The sequence below is a fragment of the Chelonoidis abingdonii genome, chromosome 24 (genome assembly GCF_003597395.2).
Source record: "Chelonoidis abingdonii isolate Lonesome George chromosome 24, CheloAbing_2.0, whole genome shotgun sequence".
NCBI lineage: Eukaryota > Metazoa > Chordata > Testudines > Testudinidae > Chelonoidis > Chelonoidis abingdonii.
In genome coordinates, this window is record NC_133792.1 from 22,052,910 (window position 1) to 22,070,803 (window position 17,894).

Sequence of the window (17,894 nt, forward strand, 5' to 3'; positions counted from 1 at the left end):
CCATCTTCCTTTAAGGATCTATTACCTCTCTTAAAAAGCTAAACACGTACCTAAATAACACGTACAGTAAAAGGAAATTACCTTTGTCTCCAATGCTATTATTTTCCTCATTTGTGATATCTGAATTATGTTTGCTACAATGTTCCAGAACTTGCTTTTCCACATACAAATATGGGAGGAAAAAAATAACTCTTCAATAATGTCTATAGCCAACAGATTCAATACACAATGCCAGCTGAATTGAGTGACAAGCCTAAGTACTTCAGAACTGCAGTTTGTATAAGCAGATCCAGACTGACATTGAGCTGGATGTTTTCAAAGCAGCACAGACATGTACACAATCATTTTTTGTGGAGCTTAATTCTTCAAAACAGCAGGCAGGAGTTTCCCAAAGGGGTGAGAGGACAGGTCAACTTCAGCATCAGGAGGTGTAAAATAGACTCCCTTACACTGAACACCCCTTTACACCCTAGATTCCCTCCAACCTTCTCACACCTGCTCCATCCAAGTATAAGGGAGCCTCAGTTGCTCAAACATTCATATTGAAGAGCTGGAAAATGGAGCAAGACGGGACAAGTAAAATGGGGGCTTTAAAAACAAACTAAACTGAAGAGTCAGATCTATGAATAAATTCTAGATTCCTTTTTAACTGTTTTAGGAAGCCAGTCATTCAAAACTAGAACCCTTCGCTCGTACAGCTTGTTCCCCAGCCAAATGGATACTCCTCAATTAGTGGCATCACAACAATTTCCACGACAGCTAGTGCCGCTGTCGCAGACAGCAAGTACACCATCATCCAATTACAAAAAAAAGGCTACTTAATAAATGCTGACGTACACTGTTCTTATGTGCATAGCGAGACCGTGATTTAGGGGAATGTGTTACATAGTTCAGGAAAAATGAGATAAATACACTTAGATGTTCCCCATTTTACCAGAAGAAAACAAATATGGGACTTGCCAGATATTAGCTTAATTCACTCAAACAGCTGATTCGTGTAGCATATTTCAAGAGATGGACACTGAAAACAAATTAAGACAGAGTATATTGTGTTTATTTTTCCCACTCTGTTCTGTTTTGGGAAGTATGGGTTAGAGTATCAGTGTTGCCAGAATATAGTGCAACTATATTGCTCCTGCAGATTATTCTACTGTATTTTCAGAGAAGGAAATATGATTAAGATATTAGTTTATAAGAGGCAGAATTTAAAACAAAAATTGCCTACAGAGAGAGGCTTGTTAGCAACTACAAAACACTAAATTCACCAGCCAAATAGCTTTGGAAACTCAGCTGTATCAAAGCATAAGAAGATAAGTACAGAAAGATTACCACATTGTCCTTTCATTTTGAAGAGCTTTTGATACCGAGTGCTAAATTTTGGAAAACATTTCGCTCAGTATTAATTCTGTTCATAACTCAGATATTTACGCAATTTCTTCTTCCCTCATTTACATCAAAGGACACTGGTATGAAAATAATGCCCAAGATTTTATTTTTGAGACCTTCTGCTCAAACTGCTTGTTCCTTTAAAGAGACAATCCTCAATTTAAGGAATGACAATTTTTACAGTTGCCAATGGCAATGTCACCTATTAGCCATTTCCTTTTCTTTCCTTGTTAAATACAAAGACAAACTGCAAAAAATGAGAACTCTCTTCTTGTTGCTATTAACAAGAATTCAGGTAAGGATGTCCCCCAATCCCATGCTTGTGACAGCACAGTTCACTACCATGGAAAGAAGTGTGTTCTCTAATACTGGATGATGTGATCACTAAAGGAATCAGAGCAGTAGACTGATTATAAAAGAAAACTTTTGTATTATACACGTGTATTTATTTCAGTAACCAGCAAAGACAAGAAAGAAAATACAGAAGAGTGTGCAACTGTTCAGTGGGATTTGGGGGAAAATGTTTACTCTGGTCTTAATTATTCTATCACATAAACACAAGAATCGCAGTGCTGGTGGATAAGTCTGGGAGATCTTAAATCCTTTACTACTAACCTTATAAATGTTCGGAAACCTGTTGGCCCCAACTTCATTGTCCCTTTTACTCCAAGGAATCGGATAAATAATGCAGCCATTCTGTCCACCAGTCGTAGATAGTTGAACTGTTTGGCATACTTTGGAAACACTTGCTTGAGACAAAGGGAGGGTAAGCTGGCTTCAGGATTTTTGCTGATATGTTCCAATTGGTCTGTTGATCCTGGTTCCAATAGTTCATCTTTTGTGTCTGCCGCATTCTCAGACAGTTGAGATCTACAGCACAAACAATAATTGTACCTTGTGAGACACTGTATCAATCCACTATGATTCTGTCAGTATCTTTATCATTAAAACCTGTTTTCAGGGATTAATTTAGTAACTTGGATTTAAAAAAAAAACAACAACCTCAGTTGAGCTGTCTAAGTTTCGAGGAGGAAAAAAGGATTTCTGGTTTAGGAGACCTTTATACTCATACTAGATGAGTGGGTAAAGAGATATAGGCCAGTTTTCAAAATCTGCTGCCTAAAGCTAGGTATCTAAATTCATATTTAAGCACAAAACTAAATGCCCTGATTTTGAGAGCTACAGAGTGTCCGTAACTCCCATGGAAATGAATGGGAGTTTGGGGTTCTCAGCACCTCTGACAATCAGATAAATTTTATGTAGGTTTGAACATTGAACATTATCTCATTTTCTTTTTTTAATTTTCAAGTGAGTTTCCACATTTGTCGAAATGTTGGCTTAACAGTTCTGAGAATGTCGCTCCGTATTATTCAAAGACCAGGGACAGCATGAGCAGTGCCAGAGGAAGCATCCCAACACGCTTCACTGATGTGCGTCCACCTGGACATGGAGGACCCACTTCTAGGGTGAACTGGTTTTTCACTCTCAATGCCAATTCAGTCTATCATTTCTGCACAACTTGCCATCAACAATGCCAATAGAGATGGTGCTTTTTGTAACATGGTCTCTGGCCAAGGCAGAAAAGCCAAAGCAGGGACAGCTGGACATTCAGAAAAGTCTCTACAGTTTTGGGTGGACTGTCTCTGGCATGTGCTGATTAGCTGTTTGCTCCAACCCTCTCCCTCCCTCGCAGTTTCACTGCCTCAGCAGCACTCCTCTTACCCTCTGTCATAAGTAGATAGGTAAGGTAAGGGTTAATTTTCTTTTACTGTAAAGGGTTACAAAGGGAACCAAACACTGCCAGGGGACATCAGGAAACGGATTTTCAAAGTAAGGGGGGAACCTCTGGAGGTTTTGGCTTTGTTCTGTGTCTTTTTGTTTTCCTCGGCTGTGAGTGAACAAGCTTTTCTTCTAATTCCATCTTCTTCAAATATTCTACTATTAAGTGTGAGTACAAAGGACCAAAGTAATCGGTTGTGATGTGCTTTGATTTGTATTTACATGGGTGTTGATTTGCTGACTGGTTTAATTGGCTATCTTTTTAATCAGACTGTTTATTCATATTTTCTTATAAGCAGAGCGCTGTATTGATCTCTCTAATGCAGTATTATTGTTCTGTATTTTCTTTCTTTTTATATAAAGTTTTCTTTTTAAAACTTGTGGAAGTTTCTTTTCCTAGTGAGGCAAGGGAGAGGATTTCTGTGCCCGGAGTCCTGTTACATCTGTGACAGGCTAGGGAGGGCGGAAAAGTTACGGGGAAAGAGAGAGAGAGAGAGAGAGAGAGAGAATCGCTCTGTTCCCTGGTGCTTAAGGCTTGTCTCTTTGGAGAGACAGAGACCAGTTTCTTGGTATTGTTATGTAAAGAGATTGCATTAATCCCCTCAGCTGGCTCAGAGAGGAACACGAGAGAGAGGGAGAAGGAGGGGAGATCATTCTCTTGCCGGTAGACTCATACTTCTGAGTCTCGGGGGTCCTCCCAGGGAAAATTGGGGAGGCCAGAGAAGGGGGTCCCCCCCGCAAGGAATTTGGGGAACCCAGGCTGATAGTAGCCTCAATACTATCTGGTGGCAGCGAAATAAGATCCAGCTGGGTATAAGTTGGGGAGGTTCACAGTAAGCACCCAGATTTTGTACGCTAAAGTCCAGATTTTGGGACAGGTTTACCACATGGTGAGGCAGTGGTGGGAAATTAGAATCCAGAAGCCAGTAGATATATATTTTCTTTTTCTTGCTAGGGATAGCAGTGAGAAAGGGGTTGGTTTTTAAAGTGCTAGAGAGAAAAACTTTTTTCCTGCCTGCTTTTGGCAGTTTGCATTTTTAAAACAGAGTCATTAAGAGACCATTACCGGTTCTTTTGTTAAACAATTGGACTTAAGCATCCCAGCCAGCAAACGCACACAGGTAAATACAGTAGCTTTTGTTTGGTTCAATTGCCTATCAAACAGAGCTAGAGCAGTCAAACAGTTCAGACAGACTTCTAGAGACAGAAAGCCAGCAGTTCAAAAACAGACACCAGAGGCACCACAACACAAGAAACAGAAACCATGAGTTCCAAAGATGCCATAAAGCAGGAACGCGCGAGACTAGAGGCAGAGGAACAAACAAAAGAAGCCGATCACAAGCGAAACAGGGAAAAAAGACTACAAGAGGGAGATGAGACAAAAAAAAAAGCAGCTGATTACAAAGAGACAAGAAGCCCAACTGCAGCCTTCCCAACGAGAACTGGAAAAACCAAACTAGAGATGGAAAGGCTACAAAGAGAAGAAGCACCAAGATGCAGCCTTCCAAGGGAGAGGGAGAACCACGCCAAGAAATGGAAAAACACAAAAGAAAGTGAAGAGAGGAAAAACAGAGAAAGCATGAACTGGAAGTAGAACAGGCTAAGCATCAGACCCCAGCAAATCCTACCCTCCGGTGCCAGTTGCTGGTCCACCGCCAGGAATTTCCCAACTACAAGTCAGGTGATGACACAGAAATCTTCTTAGAAAATTTCAAAAGGGTCTGTATTGGGTACAGCATCCCGGAAAACCATACATGCTAGAGCTGAGGCCACACCTCAGTGGACCTTTAGCAGACGTGGCGGCTAAAATGCCAAGGAACAAATGAACGATTATAAACTGGTTCAAACCCAGGCCAGATCCAGAATGGGGTAATACCCCGGATCACGCCGTCGGCGGTTCAGAAACCAAAAGTGGAAACCAGATGGTCATTTCCCGACCACGCTACTACGTTGGGAAGCATTGTGACGCCTGGATATCAGGAACCAGGTTCAAACGTTTCAAGAACTGCGCCACCTCATATACATGGAGCAGTTCTTGGATGGTGTTCCTGAGGACATCACACGGTACATCCTAGATGGAAAACCCAACTCTCACCGAGGCGGGGAGATTGGAGCCAAATGGATGGAGGTGGCAGAAAGCAAGAAAGCTACTGTAAAGGGGAGTGAAAATCCCAGGGGCCACACCGACAATAAACCCTACAACCGAGCGCACCCGACATAAACCCTACAACCGAGGGCAACCCAAAACCCCACCTACAAACCAAGGAAAGCCACAGCACCCTATCTCTCCACCTCACCAGTCTTCAGTAACTTACTTCAACCCAAGTGTCCCGTTATCTGGAAGATGCTATAAGTTGTAATGAAACGAGACATATCAAGCCAACTGCCCAAAGCCAACTGCCCGAATAACCCCACCCGGGTGCAGTCATTGCACCCCAGCAACAAAGATCCCAGGCCCAGATACTCTCAAATCCCCTTGGAGCGAAGGGAAAATTGAGAGTGGGCGGAAAGAAGGTTACCGCGTGGAGAGACACGGGGCACAAGTGTCAGCTATCCACCAATCCTTCGTCGATCCCAACTCATCAACCCAAGGGCCAAAGTGACCATTTACCCTTCATGTCACAAGCTGTGGACTTGCCTACAGCTGAACTGCCTGTCCAGTCAAAGGCTGGTCAGGAATGTGGACTTTGCAGTCTATGACAATTATCCCATCCCATGCTACTGGGGGAGACTTGGCCAACCAAGTGAAGCAGTCCAAGAGATGGGAATGGTTACACGCAGCCAGACCAGGCAAGTTCCAGACCCATTCTGTTCCTGAGCCGTCCACAGAGAAACCTGTCTGTGTTACCAGAGACCAGACTGAGGTAGTGGACCCAATTCCATGTCAACGGCTGAACCAGCCACAACACCTCCAGTCCCAGGCCGGAACTGGAACAGCAACCAGCATCAGCACAAGCAAATGCACCACACCTTCAACCGCAACGCCAGAAGGGACAACAAGCCTGAACTGGCAGCAGCAACAGACAACCATACCGAGAGGCTCAGCCAGAGCCTGACATACCACCAGGTGCACCAGCGGACAGCGGTACATCAGCTACAAAACAACCCATCATCTGCATCACTTCCAGAGGACCAGCCCAGTCCCCAGTCTGAGGAAGAACTGGTGTCCCAGCTTCAAGGGAACAGTTCCAGACTGAGCCGGAAGCGGATGACAGCCTCAGAAAGCTTGGGTGGCGCACGGAGCAACCCACCGCCTCTCAGCTCTTCTAACCGATCCCGGTTTGTTACAGACCAAGGACTTTATACAGGAAATTCTTTCTGGTGGACACCAGGAAGAATGGCAGCCGCACAAACGGTTGGTGGTTCCAACTAAGTACAGGGGAAGCTTTAAGCTTAGCCCATGATCATCCCAGTGGCCATGCTGGGGTGATAGAACCAAAGACAGGTTGGGAAGTCCTTCTACTGGGAGGGGATGGCAGGAAGTTGCCCAGTATGTCCAGTCTTGTGAGGTGTGCCAAAGAGTGGGAAAGCCTCAAGATCTGGTCAAGGCCCTCTCCAAGCCACTCCCAATTGAGGTCCCATTTCAGCGAGTAGCTGTGGATATTCGGTCCTTTTCCGAGAAAGATACCCAGGGAAAGCAGTACGTACTGACTTTTGTGGACTTTGCTACCGATGGGCCAGAAGCAGTTGCTCTAGGCAACACCAGGGCTAAAGCGGTGTGCCAGGCCCTAACAGACCTTTTCGCCAGGGTAGGTTGGCCGCTCCGTTATCCTTACCGATTCAGGATCTAATTTCCTGGCAGGCACCATGAAAGACCTGTGGGAAATCATGGGGTGAATCACTTGGTTGCCTCCCTGTACCACCATCAAACCAATGGCCTGGTGGAAAGGTTTAATGGAACTTTGGGGCCATGATCCGTAATTCGTGAATGAACTCAACAACTGGACCTAGTTTGCAACAGTTGCTCTTTGCTTACAGGGCTGTACCACACCCAGTTAGGGTTTTCGCCATTTGAACTTGTGTATGGTCGAGGTTAGGGGCATTACAGTTGTGAAGCACAATGGGAGGGTTTACGCCCTCTCCAGGAACTAACAGTCTGGACTTTGTCAGAAACCTACAAAACACCTCCGCCATTCTTTAGCCCTTGCTAGAGAAAACCTAAAGGATACTCAGAAGAGCAAAAGGCCTGTACGTATAAACATACCAGAGACCGTTCCTTCAAGAGAGGAGACCAGGTTATGGTCTTGAACGGCAACAGGGCCATAAGATGGAAGCATCATGGGAGGGGCCATTCACGGTCCAAGAGCGCCTGGGAGCTGTTCCTACCTCTAGCATTTCCAATTCCTCACAAAAACCCGAAGTGTATCTGTTATTCTCTCAAGCCCTTTTATTCGAGAGACTTACAGGTTTGTCAGTTTACAGTCCAGGGAGCAGAGGACCTGAGTGGCCTGATGGCGTCTACTATGCGGGAAAAGACGGGGGCGGAAGAGGTGAACCTCTCAACCACCCTGGAACGTCTGCAGCGGCAACAAATCCAGGAGCTGTGCACCAGCTTCGCACCATTGTTCTCAGCCACTCCAGGACGGACTGACGGGCTACCACTCCATTGACACAGGTAATGCTCACCAATAGAACCACCTACCGGGTGTTCCCCTCACGCACAAGCTGCTATAGAGCAGGAGATCCAGAAATACTACAGATGGGTATAATCCGCTCATCTACCAGTGCATGGCATCTCCAGTGGTTCTGGTACCCAAACCAGATGGGGAAATACGCTTTTGCGTGGACTACCGTAAGCTAAATGCGGTAACTCGTCCGACAACTATCCAATGCATGCACCGAGGAGCTTATTGGAAAAGTTGGATGTGCCCAGTTCATCTCCACAATAGACTTACCCAAGGGGTACTGGCAAGTACCGCTAGATGAACCTGCAAGGAAAGGTCAGCATTCGTCACCCATGCGGGGGTATATGAATTTAATGTACTTCCTTTCGGGCTGCGAAATGCACCCGCCACCTTTCAGAGGCTGGTAGATTGTTTCTAGCAGGACTGGGAAATATGCAGTTGCCTACCTCGATGATGTGGCCATTTTTTCAGACTTCCTGCGCACGAACACTAGAACACCTGGAAAAGGTATTTGACGTATCAACAGGCAGGACTAACTGTTTAAGGCCAAAAGGGTCAAATAGGCCAAAACAGAGTGACTTACTGGGACACCAGGTGGGTCGGGGAACCTAACCCCCTACAGGCCAGGTGGAGGCTATCCAAAGTGGCCTGTCCCAAAGTCAAAGAAACAGGTCCAATCCTTCTTTAGGCTTGGCCCGGGTATACAGGTGATTTGTACCAACACTACAGCCAAATCGCCTGCAACCACTGGACCGACCTGACCAAGAAGCCCAGCCAACTATTCAGTTAAATGGACTGATGAGTGTCAGGAGCCTTTACGCAACTTAAGGCGACGCTCACGTCTGACCTGTGCTAAGGGCCTCCAGACTTTGACAACATTCCTAGTACACGATGCATCTGAGCGTGGTATAGGAGCAGTTCTCATGCAGGAAGGAGCGGATCAAACTTCCCTCCTGTCGTGTTTCTCAGCAAGAAACATCGAGAGGGAAAGCCACTGGTCCGTCAGTGAAAAAGAATGCTAGATGTGTGTGGTGCCTGGAAAAGCTACGCCCATACGTTGGCGGGACGGCGGTTCCTGCTACAAACTGACCATGCTGCGCTCTTCGTACAGCTGCTTCTGAGGGTTCGGTCTCCGTCTCGCATTATCTTCATAGATCATACAGGTTCGCAACGTTTCGGTGTCGATACCTAGCTGCGAGATGCTTCCATCTCGTGAGAGTTTCCCGAATACACTGGTTAAAACTTTCCTTAAGAGTTGAGTCTTGTAGTTTACATGTTTAGAAGTATATGTAAAGGTGCATGTGTTGTCTTACTCTGATTAGTTAAAGTTCTAGGTAGATCACCTCCAGTGAAATTTTACACTGTCTGTTGATTTGGGGCGTGTCATAAGTAGATAGGTAAGGTAAGGGTTAATTTTCTTTCTGTAAGGGTACAAAAAGGGAACCAAACACCTGACCAGAGGACCATCAGGAAACCGGATTTTCAAAAGTAAGGGGGAACCTTTGGAGGTTTTGGCTTTGTTCTATGTCTTTTTTGTTTTTCCTTGCTGTGAGTACAAGTCTTTCTTCATACTCCATCTCTTTCAAATATCCTACTATCAAGTGTGAGTACAAAGGAACCAAAGTAATGCGGCTGTATGTGCTTGACTTGATATTGTATATTCTCAGGTGATTGATGGAATGGCTTTGCGTGCTATCTTTAAATCGACTGTTTATTCATTTCTTTATAAGCAAGAGCCTGTATTGATCTCTTAATGCAGTATTATTGTTCTGTATTTTCTTTTTTTTATATAAGTTTCTTTTTAAAACTTGTGGATTTCTCTTCCTAGTGAGGCAAAGGGGAGAGGAATTTCTGTGCCGGAGTCCTGTTTAATCTGTGACAGCTAGGAGGCGGGAAAAGTTACGGGGAAAGAGAGAGAGAGAGATCAGCTCTGTTCCTGGTGCTTAAGGCTTGTTCTTTGGAGAGACAGAGACCAGTTTCTTGGTATTGTCATGTAAAGAGATTGCATTAATCCCTCAGCTGGCTCAGAGAGGAACAACGGAGAGAGAGGGGAAGGGAGGGGAGTATTCTCTTGCGGTAGACTCATACTTCTTGGTCTTGGGGGTCCCTCCCAGGGAAAGTTGGGGAGCCAGAGAGGGGGGTCCCCCCACAAGGATTGGGGGAACCCAGGCTGATAGTAGCCTCAATACTTCTGGTGCAGCGAATAAGATCCAAGCTGGGTATAAGCTTGGGGAGGTTCACACGTAAGCACCCAGATTTTGTACGCTAAAGTCAGAATTTGGACAGACGCTTACCACACCCTCTTCTCCTCTTTTTTAGTCCCCTTCACCTCCTTCCCTTTCAGCTGATAATCTCTGCTATCTACTCCCCACAACATTCCCAAAAATCAGTGCTGATTATTCACCGCCACTTGTGCGTTATCTAGGGTGACCAGATGTCCTGATTTTATGGGACAGTCTCGATTTTTGGGTCTTTTTCTTATATAGGCTCCTATTACCCTCCACCCCATCCGATTTTTCACATTACTGTCTTGGTCACCCTAGGGCAGGGGTCAGCACCTATGGCACGCGAGCTGATTTTGAGCGGCACGCAGCTGCCTGCCGCGGTCCAGCCAGCCCCCACTCAGACCCCGCCCACCGCTCTCCCTGCGGGGGCAGGAGGCAGAAGCTTGGTTCTGCTGCAGCCAAGCTTCCCCGCTCCCCTCTTCTTCCCCAGCATGTGCTTTCCTTCCCGCCCCATCTCCGTCCCTGAGCAGTCAACTGATGGCCTTGTGAGATGGAACGGGGGAAGAACGGCAGCATTCAGGCAGCTCTGTGCAGGACGCACAGAGAGAGGGACAGGGCGTGGAACAGGAACACCTCCTTTCGGCTCCCTGCCATGAGCCGCTCAGGCAGGGGCTAGGAGCACCCCCACAAGCAGAGCACCCCACTCCTCTGCCCTGACCCTCCCCACACACACACTCAGCATTCTGCCTGACCCTTGAACCCCCCACACACACCCAGCCTTCTGCCCTGCACCCCCACCCCACCCCAGCCTCTGCCCTGACCTGAACTGCCCCCCGGTCTGGGTCCCAGCTGCAGCCTGCTGCCCAGCCCGCTGCTGGCCTAGGTGAACAGAAGCCCAGGCTGGCAGCGAGCTGAGCAGGCTGGCGGTGTAAGATCAGCATTTTAATTTAATTTTAAAAGACGCTTCTTAAACATTTTGAAAACCTTGTTTACTTTACATACAATAGTTTAGTTATATAATATAGACTTATAGAAAGAGACCTTCTAAAAACGTTAAAATGTATTACTGGCACGCGGAACCTTAAATTAGAGTGAATAAATGAAGACTCGGCACAGCACTTCTGAAAGGTTGCCGACCCCTGCCCTACGGTTATCCCCTTCCCCCTACCCTGCATCTGTCTTGTCTATTTAAATGTAAGCTCTTGGGGGCAGGGTCTGTTTTTGTGTCTTAAGTTTGTACAGCACCTATCAAAATATGGTCTTGGCCCATGACTTGGCCTCCTATATACTTCAGAAATACATATAATAAATCATCATAGTAAAATGCTGAACCAGTACCCAGCATGACATGATGGGTCATGATGTGGATGACACTTTTTCAAAGAGTGATGGTATTAGCCTAGGTTTTCTGGGTATAGTCTGTTTTGGTTAAGAAGATCCTGCCTATCTTCTTCTTCACTTCTATTCCTAAACTATCATGTGATAGTGCTGTGAGCTGTTGACATCTGCTGCCTTTCCACCCTAGAGGTAGGTGAACTGATCCCCATGCATAGTTATGCAAAGCATCTGAAGGGTGAAAGGGGCTAGATAAGAATGATCCTCTATTATCAATATAGTTACCAGGGAATCTACAAAACTGCCAGGAACACAACTTTAATAATATCAGTTACCTCCGGCAAAGTTGTTATTATTTGGAGGCAGAGATGATTACAGTCTGGGAAGAAGACAGAGCTCTGGTCTCTTTTGTCAGCCTCAGTTTCACTTCATTGTCACTATCTGAATGATCCAACAAACGATTCCATTCTATGGCATTGTAAGTCCCACCGCTATCAAACTGTCCCACTTCTGGGTGTGCATGTACCAGGTATCCTTCACAGCAGTCTCATTTCCCCCAGCTCACTGTGATAGGCTACTGGTCTAGTACCAACCCATCTAACACAATAAAGAGGTAACGTCATAAAATTAAAATGTATTGGCTAGAAATGCTACTATGGGCACCACTATTTAAAGGGTCCAGTTACAAATCAACATTTCATTGGAGAAGCTCTCTCTTGCTTCATTAGGTGCAGCGCTATTCAGGTCCAATAAAAAGAGCATGTCAGTGATGACTGCCTTCCATCAAAAGTCAGTGACACCTTTGCATTGCATAAAAGCCCCATTCTTCTCTTCTCTAGGTAAACTGGTTATAAACAAAGATCAGAGGCTGTAGAAAGCAAAAATCCTGCAGCAATTTTCACACATGACCACTGAGCAGTTCTAATTCTAGACAACAAGCTCTCAGCAAATTACCTGAAAGGGGAAGAAATCGAATAGTAACTCAGAGCAAGGGGGTCAGGAGAGCAAGGCCAATAATATTGAACTGAGCTAAGGTGATTAGTGCACAACTCTCTCACTTCTTGTGCCATGACTGTGTGGCACCATCCCCAAGAAGAAAATTAACTTCAGCTGTTGCTGGGTTACTAGCTAACACAAAATCAACACCTACATGTCATATATGCATCTGCACCACTGCTGGCCCATCTGTTCTGTGCGCTATTTCCTTTGATTGAGGTGAGGTTGGAGGGGGATCTATTACGAAGAAAATCTAAAGCTGGAGTTTAGAAATAACTCTGATCTCACTGCTCAACTTTAATCTAAGAGGGATTAATGATGAGAAATGATTTTATTTTTACACTTGTAAAGATGTACAGTTACAAGTCACAACATATTGACTAAACCAACGTAAAAAGGCTCTCTTCAATACAGTCTAAGTACATATCCTAACAATCCTAAATACATATTCTAAAAATACATTTCGATATATATCCTAATATAACCAACCTGAACCCTGGATAAAGAGACACACGTCTTCACTGTGTGCTAAAAGGTCATTGCATGTGAGCTCTCACAGAAGAGAGGGAGAAACCAAATCTCAAAATCAATGGCACTCCACTGAGAATGCCCTGTGCACAACTCCCAATGGTCAAAACGTATGGAATATTACCCACAGAATCCTAGCTAGGCTTAAATGCAACAAGAGCACACTGGAAGAAGAGCATCCCTCAGGTAACCAGGACCAAAAATTATCCGAGTTTGTAGCTCACTGTCACCCAGAAGTAACCCAACACCACACTTTCTCATCGTGGTCTTCCAACCTCTACCTATTGCCTATCTTTTCCTCCCTATCAGGCATACTGTCCATGCCTTTGCACAGGAGCATTTCCCTACAGGTGTTAGTAGCCATCAACAGCCAGTGCAGTATATTCCCTTCACTAGATATCTTCTGGTGCTTTATCCAGTCTATTCTTAATTGATTCTGCGATGAGGTTCTCTCTCTCTGTCTTGGAAAACCTTTTAAAATGTGTCATCTTGCACTTGGATGGTCGCATGAGATGGGCAAAAGCGACCTCAATTTAACATCTTGTCCAAAGGACAGGGCCACTTTAAAGCAACTCTAATACTGTACTGCAGTTTCAGCATTGACTAGGAGCTGAAATCCTTTTGTGGGACTTGAACTCAGGATCTTGCAGGCCTGCAGCACAGACAGGTAACAAATGACATGCTTGCCAATTGCTTTGCTTTCTGTTTATCACAGAAGAGATCTTTTTAACCAAAATTTGCTCTAGCTCTCAAATTCCTAATATTTATCTTGTATTGCAGCTAAAAGCATTTTATTTGCATAGACAATGACCTCTACTCTCCACTTTTTTCCAGTGAATTTAGCATTTATAAAAGGTGCTGGACTGACTTTGTTTTCAAGAGAAGTCTTCCTTACCACAGAATACATATAGCACTGGCAGCAGTATTGCAAGCTTCCCTATCAACATGCCACAAAGCTGTTCTACAAGAAAAGGGACAAATTCAATCCTGGAGTAGGCAGGCACATTGACTTCAATGGGAGCTATATTCAGTCCCAGATCTCTAGGGGTGAGAGAGCATCTGTCTACACTCAAGGGTCCTCACACTTACATTTCAGGGCTACATACTGCCCACAATATAAATGTGGAACTCTCGTTGATTTTAGTTGTACTGGCATACATGTATCTGAAGGCAGAACCTTAAAGTCTATCTGAGAGACCATTTGTTGTCCCTAGGCACAGCCTTGAGAAGATGGGCGAAAAACTGTCTAGCTGGAGGCCCACAAGTTTAGAATGCTGAGTTAAAACACGTTTGTGCCTTTCTCCTCGATATGTAGCAAAGCTTTCTTTCGCGTCTAGCTTGTTTAATGGTTTGTGGGAAATACTGTTCTTGAGCAGGTGAACAACTGGGGCTCCGTTTGTTTGCAGAGGCCTTTGGGTTCTGAGCCCTTTAGACATTAAGAAGTATGATTAGTACTATCTACGTTAGCATTAACTGACAGCTGCAGCAGAGCCCATCTGTGACGGTGTTTTGTAAGGTGAACCAGCGTTCACTAGTAACTAACCTGAGATCCCTCAATTCATTTTGCAGAGGCCACCATATATCTAATAGAAGGTACCTGTTTTGGTCACTATCCTTCTGGAATGAATCTGAACCAGAGACCAAGATGATGAAAGGCTTTCTACCTTGTTACAACTTCCATCTAATGTGTCACTCCTTCTGAGTCATTTTTGTATTCCTTGTTACCTGCCTATGTTTATCCTAACAGCTCAGAAAATCTCTAATTAACTATTTGTGAAAAGTATTTAAGTGGGTAGGCAATGCAGGACTATTGTCACAAATCACCAAAGGAAATGAAACCCTGCACTGAAAAAAACCACTCATGAGTTCTAAATGAATTAACTTTCTTAGGCTGTGGCTACACTGGTAGTTTTTGCAGCGCTGGTAGTTACAGCTGTGCTCGTACAGCTGTGTACGGCCAGCGCTGCAGTGTGTCCACACTGACAGTGACCAGCGCTGCAATGTGTCCACTCTTGCATCAGTTGCAGCGCTGTTGTGAGTGGTGCATTGTGGGCAGCTATTGCACAGAGCATCTCGTCCCATTTTGTCGCTGTGGGTTTTGGGAAGGGGACGGAAGGGTGCGGGTCATTCCGCTTCCTGTTCCAACGACCGGTGCTGCCAGGGAATCGGACCCCGCGCCTAAGAGGGCCCGCACCTTAGCACCTTTTAATTTTTTTTTTGTTTTTTTTAAAACTTACCCATCCCGGATGCGGTCTGCTCCATGGTCCACTCCTTTTAGTGAAGTGCCAGCGGGAGCGCGCATGGCCCCGCTCTCCCAGTAGGCTCAGCCGGGCGGCGGGCTTGCGGCGTCGGCCAGGGTCCAGCGAGAGTGGGCGTGTGGGCATCTCTAGATAGCGGCACGGCCAGGAGGGACTCCGGAGCTTGCCGCGCTCTGACGGGGCTCAGCCTGGGAAGCGATAGTCGCGGGCTTTGCCAGCGCTCCAACTGTAGCGCGGCAAGCCCCTACTCTCCATCTGGAGCTCCGTTCCAGAGCACGGCAAGCCCCGCAACCCCGGCTGGAGCTCTGGCGCCCTTTAAATGCCCCCGAGCCTGGGCAGTGAGGGGTATTTAAAAGTCCTGGGGCTCCAGCTGCCTCTGCCACCCGCGGTCTTCAAATAGCCGCCGGAGCACCTCTTTGGCTTCCCAGCGCTCCCGCAGCTATTTAAAAGGTCCCGGAGTAGAAGGGGGTTTGGGGGCTACTTGGGGGCTGGGGTTCCAGCTGCCTTGCTGCACCCATGACTGCTACACCAGTCCGGCCCCCATGCCTGAGCAGCTTGCACCCGTGCCCACAGCACTCTGCCAAACACCTGTCCTGTTCCTCCAGCCACCCTGCCACACACCCCTGCAGCCCTGCCCAAGGCCAGCCAGCCCCCACACACGCTGCCCGCACCAGGCTCTGCACACTCTGCCCAGCCCACACCCCTGCCCTGTCTCCAGTCAACCCCTGCTGCACCCACTCAGCCTTGAAGCCAGCCAGTCCCAACTCCTCTGTCTCCAGTCCCTGCAAACCCCTGCTGCACCCCCCTGCCGAGCCCTGCCTGAAGCCAGCACAGCCCACACCCTTGCATCCAACCAGCCCCACTCCTTGCCATAGCTTCAGAGACACCTACCTTCCAGTAGCCCTTTGAAGTCCTATCATGGCCAGCCCAGTCCACTGCTGCCCTGCAGTTTCCAGATGGCATTAACCTGCACGGGAGCAGCTGTGAACAACACATGTGCACCCCCAGGTGGGTGGCGGGGTACACCCACATGTGAAAACGGCGTCATTAATAACTAAAAAGATATATGATGCAATGTATATTTTATTATTCATCATAGTTATGGAAGTGTAAAATATACATGAAAGAAATGGAGGCTTTTTTTCCCATTTCTTTTAAGTCATCCCTGCCGACTGTGCTTCTCTTGGTAGTCAATTCCTTTCCTCTTTTGGTAGCTTCTCTTTACTTGGCAGCCTGTTCCTTTTTCCATTGTTTCCTCTACCCCCAGTCTTGCAAAACTTTTATTTTCGTGGGAATACAGATTCATAACTGCTTCTCACCATCTCTTCCCTTACTCCTTCTGGTATTTTTCTTAGCCTTTGCAGTCTTTCAGAAGTCTGCGTGAGGAGCATAATTCAAGGTCACTTTAAAAAAAAAACACAGAGAGATAAACTGTTAACACAGAGCCTGCATTGTTTTTTAAGAGGTTTTTGTTAGCATATTATTCGCGTACACACACACCCTTCTGAGCATAGCACAGAGAGAGCGCCAAGCTGCCAGATAGAGATGGTGAGTTCCCCCACGCAGTCACAGTGGAAGGGGGGGCTGCCACGTGGCCACTGGGAAGGGGTGGAGGGTGGGGGTGCTCATGTGGACCATGGGGTTTCTGTGACTGTGGAAAGCAAAGAGCAGCTACAGGGAAATAACACTGACCCTACACCCACATCTGCCCAGAGCTACTCTCAGAGCCTCTTGCACCGCAGCTCACGCTGGGAGGGTGGGATTGCTTCACTCTGGAACCATGGGTTTCTGTGGTCTGGTTGGAAAGCAAAGACAGCTACAGGGAAAATCATGGGCTAATCCACATCTTAGGCATGCTTTCAGGCAGCCAAGCCCCTTGCTCCCACAAACATTTGCATCTTATAAAGCTTCTACGAACAGGCTCCTCGCTGGTTCCTCACTACCAGTCCCAAGCGGCTGCCGCTGGCTGGCTTCTTTCCTGCTGGAAAATTAGTTCCCCTGCCTGCATGACTCTAGGAGTCCCAAAACCCTCAGTAACTCCCTCGGGTTCCTCTACACCCTCCCCTCTCTCTAGGCTCTTGAGCCCAGGCAGTGGAGTGCGAAGCGCTGACCAGACGAGGCTGAAAGGCATGCTGGATACCACCCCACAATTACTCACTGGAGGCCAATATACGCGCTGGTGAGTGTACACTGATGACACGCGCTGCATCACCAGCGCTGGTCATCGCTTACACCCGGCAGCGGACCAGGTTAGCCAGCGCTGCAAACAGGGAGTTGCAGTGCTGGCTGAGCTTTTAAGTGTAGACACCTGCTAAGTTGCAGCGCTGTAACCCCCTCACCAGCGCTGCAACTTGCAAGTGTAGCCATGGCCTTAGACTAAAACAGTTTGATCTACCTATTATCATAATGTATTCTCCACTTCAGTTTTCCATGGTCAAAAACAGAATTAAAATATATGATTTATAACATAAATTATATCTTTTTCTTAATCTAGAAACATTATATGATCCATCTGAACACTCCTGCGCTACAAATCATTTTATTACTGCAACGTCTGATATCCCAAAGAACATGGCATCAAACTGAGATAAGAAGAGGGAACAATTATCTCCTCCCCAGTTTTCACAAGCAGAAGATTATTCAATCTTTAGGCAACACTTTTCCTATAATGCCGTAACATTTAAATGAGGTCTTATTTAGTTTAATTTACATAGTACGTTTGCATACAGTAATATGCACTGATTTACAAGATGAATCCAGTT

General features: G+C 46.2%; 1 protein-coding gene across 4 annotated transcripts in view; it reads right to left on the bottom strand.

Annotated features, from left to right (window-relative positions):
* The window catches only part of TTLL11 (tubulin tyrosine ligase like 11), a 231,818-nt gene that overhangs the window by 18,762 nt on the left and 195,162 nt on the right, over positions 1-17,894 (bottom strand). For 3 of the 4 annotated variants that reach the window (XM_075060650.1, XM_075060651.1, XM_032767693.2), the window contains one exon: positions 2,002-2,256. The exons of the other annotated variant lie outside the window; for it this stretch is intronic. In XM_075060650.1, the coding sequence (XP_074916751.1) occupies positions 2,002-2,256 (255 nt within the window). The remainder of the gene's footprint in view (positions 1-2,001; positions 2,257-17,894) is intronic. 4 annotated transcript variants of the gene reach the window in all.